The sequence below is a fragment of the Pongo abelii genome, chromosome 11, assembly GCF_028885655.2.
Source record: "Pongo abelii isolate AG06213 chromosome 11, NHGRI_mPonAbe1-v2.0_pri, whole genome shotgun sequence".
Taxonomy (NCBI): Eukaryota; Metazoa; Chordata; class Mammalia; order Primates; family Hominidae; genus Pongo; species Pongo abelii.
Genome location: NC_071996.2, coordinates 40,861,471 through 40,886,461, shown reverse-complemented (window position 1 = coordinate 40,886,461; position 24,991 = coordinate 40,861,471). Strand labels below are relative to the sequence as shown.

At 37.4% G+C, this 24,991-nt stretch overlaps 1 protein-coding gene across 5 annotated transcripts in view; it reads right to left on the bottom strand.

Annotated features, from left to right (window-relative positions):
- The window catches only part of SPOPL (speckle type BTB/POZ protein like), a 74,040-nt gene that overhangs the window by 21,363 nt on the left and 27,686 nt on the right, over positions 1-24,991 (bottom strand). For 2 of the 5 annotated variants that reach the window (XR_010135971.1, XM_002812449.6), the window contains 3 exons: positions 1,646-1,783; positions 1,336-1,457; positions 901-1,052 (listed from right to left, as the gene is read on the bottom strand). Coding sequence is in view for 4 of the 5 variants with exons in the window: in XM_002812449.6 (XP_002812495.1) it covers positions 901-1,052; positions 1,336-1,457; positions 1,646-1,723 (352 nt within the window). In the remaining variant the exon portion in view is untranslated. Of the gene's footprint in view, positions 1-900; positions 1,053-1,335; positions 1,458-1,645; positions 1,784-24,991 lie in introns of those variants that run through there. The other 3 variants (XM_054549339.2, XM_054549338.2, XM_009237683.4) reach the window with 3 other exon arrangements.

Below are 24,991 nucleotides of genomic sequence, written 5' to 3'. Positions count from 1 at the left end.
AAAAGATGCTTTTCGTGTAATTTGTAATAGATTTAATAAATATCTGAAGCAAATATTTCAAATGCCTAAGGTAGTCTGTAACGACTATATACCAGGCAGTAAACAAGATCCTCTACAGAAAGTATTCATCATCTATTATACAAAGAATAAAATGGAAGTGGAAAATCAGTAATCAATCTACCTGAAATACTCCACTATCTTAAGATGAGACAATGTGAAAATATATATTATTTTAGCAATACATTATTTAAAAATGTATGTGAATGTGAATTTTCTGTAATCAAGTTACTTGATTCTGTGATTCACTTCTAGAAAATATTATTCTCCTGCCATACACAACGTACATTTCCTACATCACTCTTCTACTATGAAGCTCAAGGCTACTGCATTTCAGCTGGCTATATATGTGAATTTTGGACTGAAATTAATAGGCCCTGAAACTAAGAAAAACGGCTCCTTTCAGTCAGTGTTCAATCTATTGCTCAAAAAATTCTAGTGACAAAATATCAGGGCACTCTATCTCTTTCTCATTGTTCTTCAGATTTTATTACCTGGCAAAAAAGGCAAGAGAGAAACGCTTCCTGAGCATGTATTATATATGCCAAGCACTGAACCAGGCACCTTGCCCTAACAGCAACTATTTTTCTAAGTGACAACTGGATGTCATTTTAGGACATGAAGAAGTAATATTATTAATCATTTTTACATGTTTTACGAAGTCTAACGCTCAGTAAAATAATTATAGCTCTATGCTGAATTTAAATAATGGTCAAATTAAAAGTTTCAGGTCAAGCAGATTTTAGTAGAAAAAAGTCCCAGACTTTTCTAGGTAAAGGTGCAGAAGAAGTCACAATATGTAGTTATACAGAAATGTCTTCACTCAGTTTGCAAATCACTTACCCATTGCTTTTGTTTCTTCCCTTTTAGCATTCAGAAGGGAAAATTTGAATTTTGCTCGAACTTCACTTTTGGGGCAGCTGACTAAAAGCAAATATAAGGACAAGTAGTCTTTACTTTCATCATCTAATCCCTTTGGGTTTACCCTCAGGCACCTAAAATAAAACAATAAGCTCATATGGAGGAATATAATACTTGAAAAGCATTCGAGAGAGAGAGAGAGAGAGAGAGAGAGAACACTGAAATCATGTGTTAATGTCACAAACAGCACTCCTGTCAACATCCTCACAGTTCTTTATAATTCCCCACACTATTAGGAACATATTACCAATCTAATATGAAATTACATTAATACTCATTCAGGAACAATGATAACAACAAAATCATGAGCAGCTGATCACATCAAAAACAAAAATTCAAAGCAAACAAAAATCTTACCATTTCATTTTGTCACTTGGGCCAGATGAAAATGTTGAACTTTTTAACACTTCACCCATTTCTTCTCGACAAAAACTGAAGTTATTAATGGTCCACATGTAGGAAAATTTTACTACTTTAACCTAAGAGATTCAGAAAACCACTTTTATAATGATGATGGTAATACTTTTAACTTGTTACATGTTCAACATTCTACGATCCAGTCTTCTAACACTTCTAATAACTATGGCAAAGTGTTTCACAATACTATTCTCAACATACCGTAAAATTTATAAGTGACATAAAGTGAGGGATTTTTAAGAGCATGTACCTGTGTGTAACACCAGCTTTCTGCTATGGGACCAGTAGACATATCTCCAGGTAGAGGTGGGGTGGGTTCCCGAGACATTGCCACTTTATTGTAGTCTTTTAGGATTTATGTAGTACCCCACACAGCTGAGTACCTTACCTACAAAGGAAAGAAGTTTGATGTACCGATTAAAAAGTTTAAATGACAGAATCAAGAGGGAAGACATATTTAAACAGACATGAAACAGTTACTATCCCAAACTAGATTATGAAGGAACATGTGAGAATTTTAGATAAATTTAATGATTTTAAGAAATAAGTTTTTGTAACATGTAACACTTGAAATCTAAACAAACTTAGTATTTATAGATAAGATTATTTTGTAAAGGCATGTTCTCCAAAAAATCACAAATTTTAAAATAACATATAGTTTAAGAGTAAGAGCATATACATAAAATCACAAAATATCATGGAAACATAATGACATCAGTTAATATCTGGTTCACCTTCCTTCACCTTTTTATTGACATAGTCATGAAAACCAAAAGGTTTGCAAAGTTAGAACTATAAATACTAGTTACCCATTTGTCAGACTCCAGAAGTTTTCGTCAAGTAAAACAGAATGGAATGTAACAGGCAATGAATGCTCTGTAAGAAGAAATACAGACTTTCTACAAAAGTCTACGTCTATCTCAGACAACAGGTTCTCTGATAAGACTTCATCCCTAACAGAGTGCTTCTTACCGAGACGTACTATGTCACAAAATTTCCTCCCAGGTAGCTGTTCTTGTACGGTATCCAATGGTATGCATAATTACCTCTTCATAACCTAACCAGGATATTAGTGACCAGATGCTGCTGCTTTGTAACTTACTAAAAGAGGCACAATCAGAATAAGCTACATAAGTAGTGCACTCTGGAGGTGCAAGAGGGTTTCAAGATTACATGACAATATATGTACTGAAGTCTGGAGAACCCTATGCTACCACAGACAAAACAGACTTTAAGACAAAAATTGTTATGAGAGACAAAGGATATTATATATTGATAAAAGGGTCAATTCATCAAGAAGGTATGACAAGTACAAACATATATACACCACATAATAGAGCCCCAAACTATATCAAGCAAAAACTAACAGAATTGAAGGCAGAATAGACAATTCTACAATAATAGTTGGAGACAGCAATACCCAACATTCAATAATGCACAGAACCAGGAAAATCAAAAAAGAAATAGAAGACTTGAACAGCAGTGTAAAACAACTAGCTAGACCTAACAGCCATTTCACCCATCAATACTAGAACACACATTATTTTCAAGTGCATGTGGAACATTCTCCAAGACAGACCACTATTGTTTTCTACAGACTAGGGAGTAGAAACAGGACCAGAAACAAAAGTTGAATATTTATTTTAGGCAAATTCATAGTTAATTAAATAAATGTACTGAAAGAGTAATGATTATTAGACTTGTCTGTTAGAAAAATCTCTAGTAATATATGAGAGGGATGTGTCCTGGTCAATAATTTTGCCAGTGACTGTAAAAAAACCTGATAAAATAAACCATTATGACCAATTTCAAAAACAATAAACCAAGAAAAATATCTGAAATGCATATAGCACATATAACTAATTTCCTTAATATATAAAGAATTTTTACAAATAAGAAAATAAGCAAATAACTCACAGGAAAGAAACTTGTAATTAGAAAAATAAAAATTAAAACTAAATTAAAAAGCCACTTTTTACCTATCAAACTAGGAACAATCCAAAAGATGAGTGAGAGTGTAAGGAGAGGCACTCTCATACTTTTCTTGCGGGAATATAAATAGTATAATAATCTCCCTTATTATTTCATGGTGAGATTTCTGGCAAGAAGGGAATGATGCTAAAATATAAGCTACCAATTTCTAAAAGTATAAAAATGCAGATGGTGTTATTTGATGTCCATGAAAGCATTTATATGGTTTCTGGCAACTTGCATTGATTTCAAAAACATTCACACACACAAAAAAAATGATGAGATGAGCAAGCATTTCACAGAAGAATGATTACCAAAAAAAAAAAAAAAAAAGTTTACCCACACTTGTAATCAATGAAATAGAAAAAGAACCCATAACGTTTTCTACCTATTGCACTGTCCAAGATTATTTTAAACTGTTAAGCCCTACAGCCAGCAAAATTGCAGAGAAGCAGACATCACTATACTGGGGATAAGGCTTTGCTATAGATCAATTTTATAATTAGTATCAAAAGAAATTTTGTCAGATTCATCCTACAAATACATCCTAGGAAAATGATTACAACTGTGAGAAAGATTATTCTGAGCACAGTATATTTCTGTAATATTAATACACGGAAAATGTGCAACCATTAAGAGTGTATTAAATTTTCTTAATGACAGGGAAAAGTGTTCAGGATATGTTATTTATCTAAAAAAATCAAACAGTATGCCTAACAGGACATTGCTTTTACAAATATAAATAGTATATAGAGGTACTGGTGCATAAAGAAAAACAGACTGGCAGGTGGAGGCAGTGAGTTGCACTTTGGCATCTCAGTGATAATGTCAAATACATCTAAATATTAAAAGGCTATCTCTGGGTGATGAGATTTTTTTCTTATTTTTATTTATTCACAAGTCATAAATGTGTTATGTTTTAATTAATACAGAAATACAAGTAATTATTTTTAAAAGTAGTGGAAAACATGGTTATTTTCAAACTCATATGGACTACAGAAAATATGTAATATCTTGTGTCTATGTTACTGTTTAAGTAATAGATCCTGGGGTAGAAGGTAAAAAGAAAGAAATCAAAGAAAACATTAACCTGAATCTTTAAGCTTTTATAAAAAGATACTATTATAATTTAATACTAACAAAAACACATAAATAAAAAACTTAGAAACCCTGGAGGGTAAAGAGAAAGTTCTTCAATATCTCTAGAAGAGTTATTATCTTCCTGAAGTATAACTCACAACATACCTCATATATAAAAATATACTTCATATACACTTCAAATGTAATTCATATATAAAAGCAAACTACAGTCAGGTATGGTGGCTTACGCCTGTAATCTCAGCACTTTGGGAGGCTGAGGCAAGTGGATCACTTGAGCCCAGGAGTTCAAGACCAGTCTGGCAAACATGGTGAAACCCTGTCTCTACTAAAAATATAAAAATGAGCCAGGCATGGGGGCGGGCGCCTATAATCCCAGCTACTCCAGAGGCTGAGGCAGGAGAATCGTTTGAACCTGGGAGGTGGAGGTTGCAGTGAGGCAAGATTGCACCACTGCACTCCAGCCTGGGCAACAGAATGAGACTCCATCTCAAAAATAAAATAAAATAAAATAAAAAAATAAAAGCAAGCTACATAAAAGGTTACAAGGATTTTTTTGTTTGTTTGTTTTCTCTCCAGCTTTACTTCAAAGGATGTAGTTACAAGATAAGGGTATGGAGACTCTGAGTGAACAGACTGTATATGTGAGCACTTTACAAGATATTATATATGTTGTTCATTCTTCAGTAGCTCTGTGAGATGGGTGTTAATACCCCATCTTAATGATGAGAAAAGAGTTTAGAAAGCTTACTTTAAAGTAATTAGAAAATAGTTGAACACAAAGTTGCCTGGCTCCAAAGTCAATGCTCTTTCCATAGAATCATGCTGCCCTTCCAGATTTTACAAAGCTTAAACAGGCCTTACCTATTGTTCCAATTCTTATTTTACAAATGAGGACTGGCACAGAAAATAAAAACTGTCCAAATTTACACTGTTAAATGAATATTAGAACAAAGAACAAAGACAAAGATCTCCCAAAGTCCACTTCAGTGCTATTTCCAGGATTCTATTTTCTTCCTCCTCTTCATAAGAAGAAAAATGAAAATAAAAACAGTAGACTATCAACTACCTACTAACATTCAGGCCTTCCTATTCTCATTCTTACAGAAAAAGGCTGCAGAGAGGGTACAATGAAACTAAGATCTAGAGAAAAACACAAGACAATCAATCTATATACATCAACAAATAAGTAAAAGATTCTTCCCTATTCCATCATATAAACTAGTCTTAAGCATTTCAAGTGTGATAATTCCTACTTTTACTTATTAAAGGGAAAGCAAGATTTGTTATTCGAATAAACATATACAAGACTTTCTACTTCAACAAAATGCTTGAATGTCACAATGTTTTATATATGTCATATAGACACACACAACTATCTAACTTTATATAAAAATCTCAAATATTCAGAAAACAAAAAAAGAATCACATGTCAAACAATCATGTACCCACCATCCTGGTGTGTCTCTACCACTATCATGTTTCCTCTCTTTACCAGAAGTAACCTGTATCCTGAATTGTTGATTATCATACCAATACATTTCTTGACATTCTTTAAAAATATCTATGAATCCCTCAACTACATAGGTAGAAATTCGTAGATATGTAAAAATGTATATACACATAGATGTCACAAAATAGTAGAGAGCTCCAAAACTCCATCCATCCACAAAAGAAATGAATAGCTGGTGAAATGGTCAGAATCAGCTTGTTTGAAACTCTGGAACTGAATCAAAAACTTAACAGCCAGCCAGGCGCGGTGGTTCACGCCTGTAATCCCAGCACTTTGGGAAGCCGAGGCGGGCGGATCATGAGGTCAGGAGATCGAGACCATCCTGGCTAACATGGTGAAACCCTGTCTCTACTAAAAAATAATAAAAAAAATTAGCCGGGTGTGATGGCAGGCGCCTATAGTCCCAGCTACTCGGGAGGCTGAGGCAGGAGAATGTCGTGGACCCAGGAGGCAGAGTTTGCAGTGAGCCAAGATCACACCACTGCACTCCAGCCTGGGCGACAGAGCAAGACTCCGTTTCAAAAAAAAAAAAAAAAAAAATTAACAGCTAAGGGAATGCTTAATGAAGAAACAAGCTACTGAATTTCGGTGAGAAAGGGCTGTGGCATTTTAACAAACCTGCTTACTATGGCTCCCTCCCCAAGTTTGGTGGTCCGCCCAAGTCATCAGCCCTCATTCCTGATATAGGATGCTGATATATAGTCATTTGCCCTCGTTCTGGTATAGGATGCTGTTACCAAAGAGAGCAAGATGGACCTTATTCTAAAACATATTGTAATGTACTTTGACCAGTCTGGCAATTCCCTGAAGGACTGACTGAAGGGCCAGTTTCACCTGCCTTGGAGCTTCCCCAAGGAAGGGGACAGCATTCTCGGATCTGGCATTTATCAAAAGCATTAAGAGGCAAATGTATTAGTTATAGCCACCTAGAGAAGGAATCAGAGCTGGCACAAGCAATGACCAGGCAAAAACGCGTGGGAAGGAAGAAGCTGGGGAATAAAAGCTTTGAAAAGCTCCCATATATACCAGGAAATCTAGAAAGCTATGGGTATGCCCAGGGCCAAACACATGCTTGAAAACAGGTGGGGGGTGGAGCCAAGATGGCCGAATAGGAACAGCTCCAGTCTATAGCTCCCAGTGTGAGCGACACAGAAGACGGGTGATTTCTCCATTTCCAACTGAGGTACTGGGTTGATCTCACTGGGGAGTGTGGGAAAGTGGGTGGAGGACAGTGGGTGCAGCACACCGAGCGTGAGCCGAAGTAGGGCGAGGCATCACCTCACCCGGGAAGCGCAAGGAGACAGGGAATTCCCTTTCCTAGTCAAAGAAAGGGGTGACAGATGGCACCTGGAAAATCGGGTCACCCCACCCTAATACTGTGCTTTTCCAATGGTCTTAGCAAACGGCACACCAGGAAATTATATCCCGCGCCTGGCTCGGAGGGTCTTACGCCCATGGAGCCTCACTCATTGCTAGCCCAGCAGTCTGAGATCAAACTGCAAGGTGGCAGCGAGGCTGGGGGACGGGCACCTGCCATTGCTCAGGCTTGAGTAGGTAAACAAAGCAGCCTGGAAGCTTGAACCTGGTGGAGCCCACCACAGGGCAAGGAGGTCTGTCTGCCTCTGTAGACTCCACCTCTGGGGGCAGGGCACAGCCAAACAAAAGGCAGCAGAATCCTCTGCAGACTTAAATGTCCCTGTCTGACAGCCTTGAAGAGAGTAGTGGTTCTCCCAGCACACAGCTGGACATCTGAGAACGGACAGACTGCCTCCTCAAGTGGGTCCCTGACCCCCGAGTAGCCTAACTGGGAGGCACCCCCCAGTAGGGGCAGACTGTCACCTCACATGGCCAGGTACTCCTCTGAGACAAAACTTCCAGATGAACAATCAGGCAGCAACATCTGCTGTTCACCAATATCCGCTGTTCTGCAGCCTCCACTGCTGATACCCAGGCAAACAGGGTCTGGAGTGGACCTCCAGCAAACTCCAACAGACCTGCAGCCGAGGGTCCTGACTGTTAGAAAGAAAACTAACAAACAGAAAGGACATCCACACCAAAACCCCATCTGTACGTCACCATCATCAAAGACCAAAGGTAGATAAAACCACAAAGATGGGGAAAAAACACAGCAGAAAAACTGGAAACTCTAAAAATCAGAGTGCCTCTCCTCCTCCAAAGGAACGCAGCTCCTCACCAGCAACGGAACAAAGCTGGACGGAGAATGACTTTGATGAGTTAAGAGAAGAAGGCTTCAGACGATCAAACTACTCCGAGCTAAAGGAGGAAGTTTGAACCCATGGCAAAGAAGTTAAAAACCTTGAAAAAAAATTAGACGAATGGCTAACTAGAATAACCAATGCAGAGAAGTCCTTAAAGGACCTGATGGAGCTGAAAACCAAGGCACGAGAACTACGTGACGAATGCACAAGCCTCAGTAGCCAATTCAATCAACTGGAAGAAAGGGTATCAGTGATGGAAGATGAAATGAATGAAATGAAGCGAGAAGAGAAGCTTAGAGAAAAAAGAAAAAAAAGAAACAAAGCCTCCAAGAAATATGGAATATGTGAAAAGACCAAATCTACGTCTGACTGGTGTACCTGAAAGTGATGGGGAGAATGGAACCAAGTGGGAAAACACTCTGCAGGATATTATCCAGGAGAACTTCCCCAATCTAGCAAGGCAGGCCAACATTCAAATTCAGGAAATACAGAGAATGCCACAAAGATACTCCTCGAGAAGAGCAACTCCAAGACACATAATTGTCAGATTCACCAAAGTTGAAATGAAGGAAAAAATGTTAAGGCAGCCAGAGAGAAAGCTCGGGTTACCCACAAAGGGAAGCCCATCAGACTAACAGCGGATCTCTCAGCAGAAACCCTACAAGCCAGAAGAGAGTGGGGGCCAATATTCAACATTCTTAAAGAAAAGAATTTTCAACCCAGAATTTCATATCCAGCCAAACTAAGCTTCATAAGTCAAGGAGAAATAAATTTCTTTACAGACAAGCAAATGCTGAGAGATTCTGTCACCACCAGGACTGCCCTAAAAGAGCACCTGAAGGAAGCACTAAACATGGAAAGGAACAACTGGTACCAGCCACTGCACAAACATGCCAAACTGTAAAGACCATCGAGGCTAGGAAGAAACTGCATCAACTAACGAGCAAAATAACCAGCTAACATCATAATGACAGGATCAAATTCACATATAATGATATTAACCTTAAATGTAAATGGGCTAAATGCTCCAATTAGAAGACACAGACTGGCAAATTGGATAAAGAGTCAAGACTCATCAGTGTGCTGTATTCAGGAAACCCATCTCACATGCAGAAACACACATAGGCTCAAAATAAAGGGATGGAGGAAGATCTACCAAGCAAATGAAAAACAAAAAAAGGCAGGGGTTGCAATCCTAGTCTCTGATAAAACAGACTTTAAACAAACAAAGATCAAAAGAGACAAAGAAGGCCATTACATAATGGTAAAGGGACCAATTCGACAAGAAGAGCTAAATATCCTAAATATATATGTACCCAATACAGGAGCACCCAGATTCATAAAGCAAGTCCTTAGAGACCTACAAAGAGACTTAGACTCCCATACAATAATAATGGGAGACTTTAACATCCCACTGTCAACATTAGACAGATCAACGAGACAGAAAGTTAACAAGGATATCGTGGAATTGAACTCAGCTCTGCAGCAAGCGGACCTAATAGACATCTACAGAACTCTCCACCCCAAATCAACAGAATATACATTCTTCTCAGCACCACACCACACTTATTCCAAAATCGACCACTTAGTTGGAAGTAAAGCACTCCTCAGCAAATGTAAAAGAATAGAAATTATAACAAACTGTCTCTCAGACCACAGTGCAATCAAACAAGAACTCAGGATTAAGAAACTCACTCAAAACCGTTCAACTACATGGAAACTGAACAACCTGCTCCTGAATGACTACTGGGTACATAACGAAATGAAGGCAGAAATAAAGATGTTCTTTGAAACCAACGACAACAAAGACACAACATACCAGAATCTCTGGGACACATTCAAAGCAGTGTGTAGAGGGAAACTTATAGCACTAAACGTCCACAAGAGAAAGCAGGAAAGATCTAAACTGACACCCTAACATCAAAATTAAAAGAACTAGAGAAGCAAGAGCAAACACATTCAAAAGCTAGCAGAAGGCAAGAAATAACTAAGATCAGAGAAGAACTGAAGGAAATAGAGACAAAAAAACCCTTCAAAAAAATTAATGAATCCAGGAGCTGGTTTTTTGAAAAGATCAACAAAATTGATAGACTGCTAGCAAGACTAATAAAGAAGAAAAGAGAGAAGAATCAAATAGATGCAATAAAAAATGATACAGGGGATATCACCAACGATCCCACAGAAATACAAACTACCATCAGAGAATACTATAAACACCTCTACGCAAATAAACTAGAAAATCTAGAAGAAATGGATAAATTCCTCAACACATACACCCTCCCAAGACTAAACCAGGAAGAAGTTGAATCTCTGAATAGACCAATAACAGGATCTGAAATTGAGGCAATAATTAATACCTTACCAACCAAAAAAAGTCCAGGACCAGATGGATTCACAGCTGAATTCTACCAGAGGTACAAGGAGGAGCTGGTACCATTCCTTCTGAAACTATTCCAATCAACAGAAAAAGAGGGAATCCTCCCTAACGCATTTTATGGGGCCAGCATCATCCTGATACCAAAGCCTGGCAGAGACACAACAGAAAAAGAGAATTTTAGACCACTATCCCTGATGAACATCGATGCAAAAATCCTCAATAAAATATTGGCAAACCAAATCCAGCAGCACATCAAGAAGCTTATCCATAATGATCAAGTGGGCTCCATCCCTGGGATGCAAGGCTGCTTCAACATATGCAAATCAATAAACGTAATCCAGCATATAAACAGAACCAACGAAAAAAACCATATGATTATCTCAATAGATGCAGAAAAGGCCTTTGACAAAATTCAACAACGTTCATGCTAAAAACTCTCAATAAATTAGGTATTGATGGGACGTATCTCAAAATAATAAGAGCTACCTATGACAAACCCACAGCCAGTATCATACTGAATGGGCAAAAACTGGAAGCATTTCCTTTGAAAACTGGCACAAGACAGGGATGCCCTCTCTCACCACTCCTATTCAACAGTGTTGGAAGTTGTGGCCAGGGCAATCAGGCAGGAGAAGGAAATAATGGGTATTCAATTAGGAAAAGAGGAAGTCAAATTGTCCCTGTTTGCAGATGACATGATTGTATATCTAGAAAACCCCGTCGTCTCAGGCCAAAATCTCCTTAAGCTGATAGGCAACTTCAGCAAAGTCTCAGGATACAAAATCAGTGTGCAAAAATCACAAGCATTCTCATACACCAATAACAGAGAGCCAAATCATGAGTGAACTCCCATTTACAATTGCTTCAAAGAGAATAAAATACCTAGGAATCCAACTTACAAGGGATGTGAAGGACCTCTTCAAGGAGAACTACAAACCACTGGTCAATGAAATAAAAGAGGATACAAAAAAATGGAAGAACATTCCATGCTCATGGGTAGGAACAATCAATATCATGAAAATGGCCATACTGCCCAAGGTAATTTATAGATTCAATGCCATCCCCATCAAGCTACCAATGACTTTCCTCACAGAATTGGGAAAAACTGCTTTAAAGTCAATATGGAACCAAAAAAGAGCCCGCATTGCCAAGTCAATCCTAAGCCAAAAGAACAAAGCTGGAGGCATCACGCTACCTGACTTCAAACTACACTACAAGGCTACAGTAACCAACACAGCATGGTACTGGTACCAAAACAGAGATATAGACCAATGGAACAGAACAGAGCCCTCAGAAATAATGCTGCATATCTACAACCATCTGATCTTTGACAAACCTGACAAAAACAAGAAATGGGGAAAGGATTCCCTATTTAATAAATGGTACTGGGAAAACTGGGTAGCCATATGTAGAAAGCTGAAACTGGATCCTTTCCTTACACCTTATACAAAAATTAATTCAAGATGGATTAAAGACTTACATGTTAGACCTAAAACCATAAAAACCGTAGAAGAAAACCTAGGCAATAACATTCAGGACACAGGCATGGACAAGGACTTTATGTCTAAAACACCAAAAGCAATGGCAACAAAAGCCAAAATTGACAAATGGGATCTAATTAAACTAAAGAGCTTCTGCACAGCAAAAGAAACTACCATCAGAGTGAATAGGCAACCTACAGAATGGGAGAAAATTTTTGCAACCTACTCATCTGACAAAGGGCTAATATCCAGAATCTACAATGAACTCCAACAAATTTACAGGAAAAAACAAACAACCCCATCAAAAAGTGGGCGAAGGATATGAACAGACACTTCTCAAAAGAAGACATTTATGTAGCCAAAAAACACATGAAAAAAGGCTCATCATCACTGGCCATCAGAGAAATGCAAATCAAAACCACAATGAGATACCATCTCACACCAGTTAGAATGGCGATCATTAAAAAGTCAGGAAACAACAGGTGCTGGAGAGGATGTGGAGAAACAGGAACACTTTTACACTGTTCGTGGGACTGTAAACTAGTTCAATCACTGTGGAAGACAGTGTGGCAATTCCTCAGGGATCTAGAACTAGAAATACCATTTGACCCAGCTATCCCATTACTGGGTATATACCCAAAGGATTATAAATCATGCTGCTATAAAGACACATGCACACATATGTTTATTGTGGCACTATTCACAATAGCAAAGACTTGGAACCAACCCAAATGTCCAATAATGATAGATTGGATTAAGAAAATGTGGCACATATATACCATGGAATACTATGCAGCCATAAGAAATGATGAGTTCATGTCCTTTGTGGGGACATGGATGAAGCTGGAAAGCATCATTCTCAGCAAACTATTGCAAGGACAAAAAACCAAACACCGCATGTTCTCACTCATAGGTGGGAATTGAACAATGAGAACACACGGATACAGGAAGGGGAACATCACACACCAGGGTCTGTTGTGGGGTGGGGAGAGGGGGGAGGGATAGCATTAGGAGATATTCCTTATGTTAAATGATGAGTTAATGGGTGCAGCACACCAACATGGCACATGTATACATATGTAACTAACCTGCACGTTGTGCACATAAACCCTAAAACTTAAAGTATAATAAAAAGAAAAAAAAAAGAAGAAAACAGGTAAGAAGGTCCTAAGCTGGCTGACACTGCTGAGCCAACAGGAAGTGAAGACTAAGGCAGAGTTGCAAATGGCCTGGCTAAGCACTGAAGAAGTGATCCAACAGATAGGCAATCTGAAAAGACTGGAAGAATATTTTTAAGGGTTCTTGTGTTTATGGAAATCAAAAATAGGTTGAAAGTGAAAGGATGAAAAAAGGCATTTCATGCAGAAGAGAGCTGGGTGGCTATGCTACCATAAGACAAAACAGACTTTAAGTCAAAAATTGTTACGAGAGACAAAAGATATTATCTATTGATAAAAGGGTCAATTCATCAAGACGGTGTGACAAGTACAAACATATATACACCAAATAATAGAGCCCCAAACTATATTAAGCAAAAACTAACAGAATTAAAGAGAGAATAGACAATTCTACAATAACAGTTGGAGACAGCAATACCCAACATTCAATAATGCACAGAACGAGGAAGATCAATAAAGAGAAGACTTGAACAGCAGTATAAAATAACTAGATCTAATAGACATTTCACCCATCAACAGTGGAACACATATTCTTCTCAAGTGCATATGGTATGTTCTCAAGGATAGACCATATGCTAGCTAGGCCACAAAACAAGTCTCAACAAATTTAAAAAAATTTAAATTATACAAAATATCTTCTCTGATTGCAGTTGAATGAAACTATAAATCAGTAACAGAACCAAAAATTTTAAAATTCACAAATGTGGAACTACCAAAACTGACTCAAGAAGAAACTGAAAATGTGAACAGACCCCCATAACCATCAGAGACTGAACGCTAATGAAAAAAACTTTCAGCGTGACAACTTGAGGAGTTCCACGGACATACTCCCCAGCAAATTTGGTGAAAAATATAAAAACACTGCTGGAAGCACAGAACAAATGAAGAAACATTTATTCAAGAAAATTTAGTAGAGACTATGAGAAATGTGAGAGTCTGTGGTCTTTGAACTAGGACCTGCTCTGTCCTAACTCAAGGAGTCAGAAACTCCACTCTAGACTGGTGTAGCCACAAGCACTGTGTTCCCTCTTCCAACAGGTCCAGTCAAAGTCTTCCTGTGACAGGAAGGATGTCAACATTTCTCATCCTGCCTCTAAGGGAGAAGACCACCCTTCATATTGTCTTGTGCCCAATTTCTGCCTCCAAAGAAAAAAGAAGTAAAAACTAAAAGGCAGAAATGAAATCCACAGGCAGACAGCCCGGTGCCACGCCCTGGGCCTGGTAGTTAGAAATCAACCCATGACTTAACTGCTTGTGTTATCTATAGATTCCAGACACTGTATGGAAAAGCATCATGAAAATCCCCACACTGTTCTGTTCTGTTCTGTTCTGATCACTGGTGCATGCAGCCCCCAATCACGTACCCCCTGCTTGCTCAATCGATCACGACCCTCTCACGTGGACCCCCTTAAGAGTTGTAAGCCCTTAAAAGGGACAGGCATTGCTCACTCGGGGAGCTCAGTTGTTTGAGATGTAAGTCTGCCGACGCTCCCGGCCGAATAAAGTCCTTTCCTTCCTCAACTCGGTGTCTGATGGGTTTTGTTTGTTTGTTTGGCTCATCCTGCTACACCTCTAGCTACTTAATGCTGATGTTCCAGGTGAACGAAGCCAAGAGGTAGGGGCTGGCTCCCTTCTTCAAATCTGTTACTGCCGGAAAGGTGGAGGCTCTACTTTGGGCATGATGCTGTCGGGGTACCAATCACTGTTGTCTTGGCTTGTAAGCTGTGGGTTCCATACCAGGAGCGTGAAGATAAGAACTGAGGTTACTGCCTCCCTCCAGCTCAGCTCCTACAGTAGAGGTATCACTGGGAAAGAAATACCATTGTTCCTTCCTCCTTACTCCAGAGCCTGGGCTTGGAGATGTCTGCCTGTGGAAAGAAGTGGACCATAAAGCAGACTGCTTTTAATCTCTTCCCAGAGAAACGAACTTCATTTGCAAGGAAACAGGCAAGCATGATCTGAAAAACAGTAGAGGCTGTGAGAGGCAAATGAGAAGAGACTGGAGGAATCAATGGATACAAAGGCTAAACTACAGGACAGTTGATTTGCCCGAAAAAAAAACCAGGAAAAGAGACAGCTGAGAGGAGCCCACCTGGGTTCAGAAGAAATTTCAAGCACTGACTTAGGGAACTATTTCTTCAAAGGAAACCAAAGTTGATGAGTCTGTAGAACAACATAATGCCCCAGGGCATTGTTGAAAACAGTGCAATTAGCACTAGATTAATGGACCTTAACAGATGTGTGTAGTCAGGCAAAAACGGAGCCCTGCCAAACCACCATCATCCAGGGTAACTGGGAATACCCAAGGCTGCTTCCCCAGAGGTGCAACATCAGAGGCTTAAGTGTGTGTGTGTGTGTGTGTGTGTGTGTGTGTGTGTGTGTGTGTGTGTGTGTGTGTGTGTGTGTGTGTGTGTGTGTGTGTGTGTGTGTGTGTGTGTGTGTGTGTGTGTGTGTGTGTGGTGGGGGGAGGGGGCACTAAATAGACTCCACTAAAACAGTCCATAAACAAAATAAGCAAGAAGCAACAGCACGCACTGGAAGGAAGAAACCAGTTCCAAGAATTTCTCAATTTACTACATAAAATATCCAGCTTTGAATAGAAAATTACAAGGCACAAAAAAACAGAAAGTATGACCCCATATGCTGGGGAAAAAACAGATAACAGAAACTGTGATTAAACTTACATGTTGGATTTAACAGACAAAGCATTCCAAATAGCCATTAATAAGTATGTGTAAAGAACTAAAGAAAACCATAATTAGAGGAAGGTATGATGACAATGTCACAAAAAAATTAAAAGAATATCCACAAAAAGGTAAAGGTTATTTTTTTTTTTAAAGAACCAAATAAAAATTCTGGAGCTGAACAATATAACTGAAATGAAAATTCACTAGAGGAGGTCAACAGTAGATATGAACTAATAGAAGAATTAGTGAACCTACAGACAAATCAATAGAGATTATACAATCTAGACAGAAAAATATGAAGAAAAATGAACAGTTTCTCTACTTGTAGAGAAAAATGAAAAGTTCTCTACCTTCAGAGAACTGTAGGACATTATTTTAAGCACACTGACATGTATATAACGGGAGCATCAGAAGGAGAAGAAAGACAAAAGAAGCAGAAAAAAATAACTAAAAAAAAAAAGGCTGAAAACTTCCCAAATTTATTGAAAAGCAATAATATACACATTTAAGGAGCTCAATCAACTCCAAGTAGGTTAAATGCAAAGAAACCCATAAACACATGGATCACAGTAAAAATGCTGAAAAAGACCCAAAAAAAAGCCAGTAGAATGGCTATTCAAAAAAAAAAAAGGAGTGGGGAATCACCTGCATTGACGAGGATGTAGAGAAACTGGAATCCTTGGACATTGCTTGTGGAGATGTATAATGGTTTAACTGCTGTGGAAAACAGTTTAAGGATTCTTCAAAAAATTAAACATAGAATTACCATATGATCCAGCAATTCTACTCCTAGGTATATATCCAAAAGAACTGGAAACAGGTGTTCAAATGACAGAGACATAAATGTTCTTTGCTGCAGTATTCACAATAGCCAAAAGGTTACTAGCTAATAATCCATCCATTGATGGACAATCCAAATGTTCACCAAGCAATAAATGAATTTTTAAAATGTGGTACATGTACACAATGAATTTTCCTTTTTTTAAACAGGGTCTTGCTCTGCCACTCAGGCTGAAATACAGTGATGCAATCACAGCTCACTGCCCACACCTGGGTAATTTTATTTCTTATAGAGATAAGATCTCACTGTTGCTAAGTTTGGTCCTGAACTCCTGGGCTCAAGGGATCCTTCCACCTCAACCTCCCAAAGTGCTGAGATTACAGGTGTAAGCCATTAAGCCTGGTCATACAATGAAATAATATGTAGTCATAAAAAAGAAATAAAGCATTGATGCATGCTACAACATCAATGAATCTTGAAAACATTATGCTAAGTGAAAGAAGATAGGCACGAAAGGCCACATTGTATCATTTCACTTGTATTAAATATCGGGCAGATCCATACATACAAAAAGCAGATTAGTAGTTGCCAGGCCTGTGGGGAGGGGGAAATGGTAAGTAATTGGTTATGGAGTTTCCTCTGGGACTGATAAAATGTTCTGGAACTAGACAGAGGTGCTAGTTGCACAACACTGTCAATGTACTAAGCCACTACTGAACTGTACTTTTTAAAAAAGTAAAAATGATAAATTTTATGTTATACGAATTTTGCCTCATTTTTAAAAAGTACTTGCACATACATGTCCATATGCACATATATACACATTTCATTTGTGATTAAAAAGTAATCAAAGTTGTCCCTTTGTTTCCATGGGAGACTGATTCCAGGACTCCCATGGATACCAAAATTCACAGATGTTCCAGTCCCTTATACAAAATGGCATAATATCTGCATTTCATATACATATATCCTCTGGTATCTTTAGATCATCTCTAGATTACTTAACACCTAATACAATGTAAATGCTATGTAAATAGTTGTTATAGTGTGCTGTTTTATTTGATTTTTAAAATTGTCGTATTGTTAATTTTTTTTCCCAAATATTTTTGATCCACAGTTGGTTGAATCCTCAGATGCAGAATCGGTGGATACAGAGGGTCAACTCTATAAAACATCTTCTATAACTATTGAGTCTATATTAGCCACTATTAGAGAATAAAGTACTAATCGTTATTTTTAATCACCCAAAGGAAAAACTATTAAGTTTCTTTAACAAATGTCTTCAATTGTGCAGTATATCAACAAGTGTGTTAGCTATCAAGCTTCTAGACCAATAAAATATACAAATTACCCAGCAAAGTAGGGTTAAAAAAAATCATGCTGTCTAAAGAGTATTATCAAAATTTTATCCAGTTATAAAATGAGACTGATGCTTATGAGCTACATCTTTCATTGTTATCTGCAATCAGCTCATTCATCTTCTAGGAGGTAGCTTAATCAATTGTGATTTAATTATACATATAGTATTTTTGTTTATTAATTCTGCAATTAACAAATGGTAAATTACTTTACAATTTTGAAATACTACCATATTTATGCTAAAAGTCCTCTGAACTGCTTCAGGATGTTATAACAAAATACTGCCTGAGGTCAAAACAACTTTATATATATGATGAAAAAGAGTTAATATAATACGTAACTTAACACATAATGTTCAACAGTTTTGCTAAGACTGTACCAGGGAGAATAATTAAGATTCTAATAAGTGTTTATAAAGGTGATAAAATAATAATACACATAAAAATTTCTTAAATCTATTCAAATTAAGTATACAATGACTTTAGGGAAATACAATAAACATTTATTATATGCTTAAATATATCATGCACTCTAATGAACCCTGGGGTACAAAGATAAATAAAACACATTCCCTAGTCTTGGCAAAAACTATAACATAGTAGAGGATACAGACACTGAGATATTTTGAATATGATAATATGAGAGAGAACTGTACAGAGTGATAATGAAGCACTTCAGGACAGAAAGAATGTCCTGAAGATATTCCCTGAGCGATATTCTATAGGAAGCAAACAAGATTATAGAAAGACCACAAACAACAGCATAGACTTTAACAGCAAGAGTTATATACTGAGACCAATGTGAATCAGTGCTTTGCCATGAATTTTGTGATCTTATAGATACTGGGCCTCTCCTTTGTTTATTAAATTATTATAGCACCTCATTGCCCTATGGTTGCTGAGTGGATAATAGGAGATTTATACACATACACACTCAGCACAGAGTGAGTGCTGGAGTAGAAACAGTAAGTAAAACTTTACTGGTGACAGCTGACGGTAAAGATGGGCAGGGGAGATAAGCCTGGTAATGATCAAAACAATTAATGTATATAAAAAGTACTTAGAGGCTATCATGGGATGTTCTGCTTCTGGGGATAATGGAGTAACTGGCAGGTAAACTAAATTCTGCTGAGAAATAGAAAAACTTGAATAAAAATAAGTATGTTTAAAGGTATCTAGAGCTGCTCAAGCAATCAGGACAAAAGGTCACAAGATTCTAGAGAAGGGAGAACAACCAAAGGTGGGCTGGCATTTCAAGTCATTACAGAAGTAAAAAACGAAAACAAGGCCCGGCGCTGTGGCTCATGCCTGTAATCCCAGCACTTTGGAAGGCCAAGGCGGGCGGATCACGAGGTCAGGAGATCGAGACTATCCTGGCTAACACGGTGAAACCCTGTCTCTACTAAAAATACAAAAAAAAAAAAAAAAAAAAAAAAAAAAAGCCGGGCGTGGTAGTAGGCCCCTGTAGTCCCAGCTACTCGGGAGGCTGAGGCAGGAGAATGGTGTGAACCTGGGAGGCGATCGTGCCACTGCACTCCAGCCTGAGCGACAGAGTGAGATTCTGTCTCAAAAAAAACCACAAAAAAACAAAAAAAACAAACAAAAAACAAAAAAACAAAAAAACAAACAAAGCAAACAAAAATAAATAAATAAATTGGGCTGACAGACTATAGCCACTTTTCTCCACAAGAATATTTGCAGATTCTAACCATAATGCAAGAGCGAGAATCCATACTTTACCCAGACAGAGCCACTGCCATGGGGTGAAACTATCAGCAAAGATTCTATTGGCCTTATGGCGCTGGAGATTAAACAGGATACCCAAGGGGCTAAGATCCTGGTGAGGTGCTCTTTAAGACTTCTGCCAAATACTGACTTTGCATGCAGCAGGAAGCCAAGAGGCAAAGTTTTCAGACATCTTATACTACAGACGAGACAAGGATTAGAGTTCAGATTTGCCAGAGAGAGTGTCCCAAGACTTTAAGACTCTAAATTGAAACGCCTGTAAAGTAAAACTAGACTGTATGAAGACAAATCAAATGTACAAATAGCCTTAAAACAGTCTTGATTAACTTTAGTCCCTGGCTGGATAAAAGTTATCAGCTCCCACACTAACATGTCTAAGAAAAGAAAAAATAAATCCTGTCTAAAAGATTATCATCTGGAGCCTTTACAATTTTTACAATGACAGTTATTCAATCAAAAATTATCAGGCTGCCAAAAAACAGATGCTTATGAATAAAAGCTAGGAGGAAAAAAAACCCCAACAGACAACAGAGTTTTACCAATAATTTAATTTTAAAAGAATTAAATGGAAATTCTAGAACTGGAAAATAACTGAAATTACTACTTAAGTTGAATAGATTAAACAGCAAAAGGTAAGACTAGAAAACTTTTCAAAAGATCAATGAAGGTATTTTCACTAAACCAGAGAAAAAAATACAGGTTATTACAAAGAGCCTAAGGCAAACGTGAGACACAGTGCAAGAGTCTAACACCTATTTAGTGGAGTCACAGAAGAAAAAGAGAGAAGCAATATTTGAAGAGGTAAGTAAGAATTTTCCAAAACTGGCCAATGAAAAATTGTAATATCTTGGGGCTTAAATATAAGTAGAATTAAAATGCATGCCAACAGTAATGTAAAAACCATGAGGGATAAATGGAGTAAAAAGTTCTTCATGGGGAAAAAGCTATTCTAAGGTTTTAGCATTCTTGGGAAAGTGGGGTAAAAATAATGATTGGTAGTAGCTCAAGTAACTCCATCTAGTATACTGTAATCTCTACAGTAACCACTACAAGAAAAGACAGCGTAACTAAAAATAAAATAGATTTTAAAAAGGAGAGAAAAAGGGAAAGATTGTAGATAAGTATATATTATTTATAATTACATTTATACATAAGCCCAAATACTCCAACTGTTAGACTAGATCAAAATCAGAATTTATTAATGTAATTTATCCCATTAACAGAAAAAGGAGGGAAAAGATCACTTTGATAGTTACAGAAAAAGCATTTGATAAAATTCAATACCCATTCAGGATGAAAACGCTACAAACTAGGACTAAATCCTTAATTTTAAAAGTGTCTTAAAACACACACACACACAAACACACTCTCTCTCTCTCTCTCTCTCTCTACAGTAAGGTTTCCCTGAGAAACGGGAATGAGACAAGAAGACCACTACTACCACTTCCATTCAACATGTACTAGAGGTCCTATCCAGTACCTTAAGGCAAAAATAAATGAAGGAAAAGTATAAGAATTGGAAAGGCATAAAGAAAATGGTTACTATTCACAGTTAACATGCTAGAGTCAGACAAACTAACAGGAATAACAAGGAAGTTTGTCAAGGATGCTGTATAGAAAGTCAGCATATAAAAATTCATTATATTTTTATGTTAGCAACAATCGGAACACAAAAATTTTAAAAGATACCAAAGTATAATTTAAAAGTCTACTTCCTAGAAATAAATCTAATGAAGGATGCCATCTTTACACTGAAAACTACAAAATGATATTAAGAGAAAGTACAGGTAAGCTAAATTAATGAAGGGATATACAGTATTCATGAATTAGAAAATTCATTATTGTAAAGACATCAATTTTAATATATTCAGACTGACTTCAACCATTGTGGAAAACAGTGTGGCAATTCCTCAAAGACCTAAAAACGTAACTACCATTCGACGCAGCAATCCCATTACTGGGATATAGCCAAAAGAATATAAATCATTCTATCACAAAGACACATGCACACATATGTTCACTGCAGCACTATTCACAATAAAGACATAGAATCAACCTAAATGCCATCAACGGTAGACTGGATTACAAAAATGTTGTACACCACAGAATACTACACAGCCACATAAAAGAACGAGATCATATCCTTTGCAGGAACATGCATGGAGCTGGAGGCCATTATCCTTAGCAAACTAACACACAAACAGAAAACCAAATACCACAGGTTTTCACTTGTAAGTGGCAGCTAAAAGATGGAAACACATGGACACATAGCAGGAAACAACATACACAGGGGCCTATTAGAGGGTAAAGGGTGGGAGGAGGGAGAGGATTAGGAAAAAGAACTAATGGGTACTAGGCTAACTAATACCTGGGTAACGAAATAATCTGTACAACAAACCCTCATGACAGGAGTTTACCTATATAACAGACCTGCACATGTACCCCTGAACTTAAAATAAAAGTTTAAAAAAAGTACGTATTTTCAGACTAACATATAAACTCAATGTAATAACAATAAAAATCCCAATGCTGCTTTTTGTGGAAACTGACAAGTTGATTCTACAACTTACATGGAAATGCAAATGGGTCAAGAATACCAAAGCAATCATGAACAACAAAGTTGAAAGACTTAGAAGTAGAAAACATAAACCTAAAATATAGCAACTGTAATTAGGACAGAGTGGTACTAGAGGAAAAACAGAGAAGTTGACTAATGAAAAAGGAGAGTCCAGAAGCGCGTGTGCGTGCACACACACACACACACACACACACAGGCACATGCATACACACATACACATACCTACACAAACAGTTCATTTATGTCCAAGGTAACAATGAAGTACAATATGGAAACGGGGTGGTCAAAAACATATTCAAAAGGGCCATAAAGAATACATCATATTCATTATAGCTTTATAGAAGTACACACAGAAAAATGATACGAGATGGGTATTACTTATTGGCTTTCTATGAGCCCAATTATGCAAAGAGCTCTACTATTCAGCAGGTGCTTCCTAAGAGGGACAACCATTTCTAGTAGCTAACTTCTCTCTGCAAGTATACTTTCTACTCATTCCAGCAAGCCACTAACAAACTTCTTCACCAAGAGCTTTCAATTCATAATTTTTCTCCCCAAATATTACAAAGAGAACTATTTTGAAATTTGTTTTATAATAATCTGCTTCACAGACAACTTTGCAGAAACTTATCTGTCCTATAAGGAAGGGGCTATCTAAAATGTATAAATAACATTTTCCTGAAGAGAGGCAATTTAAAAACAATGAGAACAGATTTTTTCAATATGCCAGGCTTAAGTATTTGTCTAATTAATTCTCAAATTAACTCTAAGAGGAAGATAATAACTGCCTCTGTCAATATTATAGATAAGTAAACTAGGTCGCAAAAATGCAAAGTAACCTACCCAAAGTCCTAGCACTAAAATTTGGCAGCGCTTGACTGGATTTGAGTTGAAGCTTACACTAAATTCTTTCAGACATGTCCTTTCCAGCATGTAAGTAACAGATAATGCTTGGTTTTAATAACCCAGAACAAAAGGGAGTCATACTGTCTTGTCAATTCATATGTGACAAAATATACAGTTTTTCTATTAATTTTCTGATTTCTAGATACCTGAGTCATATATTGCACCCAAGATGGAACTTTGAGAAAAATGTATATGATTCAAGGCAGTGAAATGAACACATTTATCAATCTCTTTTATTTCCCAACACGATACTCAATGAGATGACAACAAATTTTTACAAAAAAATAAACCAATAACAACGTTAGAAAATAAGAAAGGGTGTGACACTGGTACATCAGACATTTTTAAAAATTCAAGTCAGAGGAATGGCAATAAATTAGCAGAGATATAAAGGTAGATAAATCACAATCCAGGGTACTGTAAGTATCCATGTTTCTTTCAAGGAGGCCCGAAGAAAAATTAACCTTTCATCACATACACAAAGAGCAGGAAAACGCCAAGTGGCAAGCCTCAGAGTAATTATTTTAGAAACGGTATTTAGGCTAGATGAGACAGCTGGGGCTCTACCCTTCCCCAAGGGTGGCAGTTGTAGCTTTTACCATCACGCCAAAACCCAACAATTGCCCTCTAAAGGAAGAGGGCCACCTGTTTGGGTATGTTTCTTGTGAGAGCACCAATTCCTGAGAGACAAACAGGATACAGGTTGGACTAACTCTCAATATCATAGCACACATTAGGAACCAGATGCGAAGAAAAATAAGGAGAAAAGATAACTTCTAACAGAAGTAAAATAGTATTAGAGCACTCTCCCACACAAAATAAAGCCCTCCTTACTTTGACATGTGTAACAGTTCCCAACTTACGCATGCAACTTCAGGGAAGTCATCATGTTGAGACACCTTGCCCACTTATACCGAAAGTGTCCATAACCTTCCCATTCAAGGAAGAGGATGCTGGGGAAACAGATCTACACAACTGCCCTGAAAACCATGACAGCCAGATATCATCTTTTAGCAACACAGTCCCTCATCCTCATATATGAATGGAAAGCCAAGGATAACAGACATTTGGAGAAAACTAATAGATAAAAGAGAAGGTCCAAAATGGGAAGAAAAAAATTAACAAAGAGCTCTCATAGAAATGGAGACAATTCAGGGGACTGAATGGTATACTTTTAAAAAATTTCTCATAAAGTACAATTGAATAAGACAAGAACAAGCTGCTTTGAAAAAGTGGTCAGAAACAAAGACTTCTTGATTAAAAATAAATGACAAAATAAGTTTAATGTGCAAGATAGATAATAATATAGTCATAACTGATGCATGAGTAGAAAATAAAAGATAAAGACGACTTCTGAGGAGACAGATTAAAAACACAAATATAGGAAATATGAGAAATGAGAGAACTGTGGGTCAGATTGAGGAGGTCCAGTATTGATCTGACAGGTGAACTTAAAGAAGGTAAGACTAGGAACAACAGAGATATATAAAGAGAAAAACACAAGATTATTTCCATAATCTGAAGGGAGACACAAGTTCATAGACAGGCCTCATTAACTGCCAAGAATGATTACTGAAAAAAGATCTATACCTAGACACATCTGGATAAAACTTCAAAATTCCATTAAAAAAAGAAAATCCTAAAACTTCTATGTTATCTACAAAGGAACAAGTCAGACTAAAATCTGAATACTGTATTAAGGC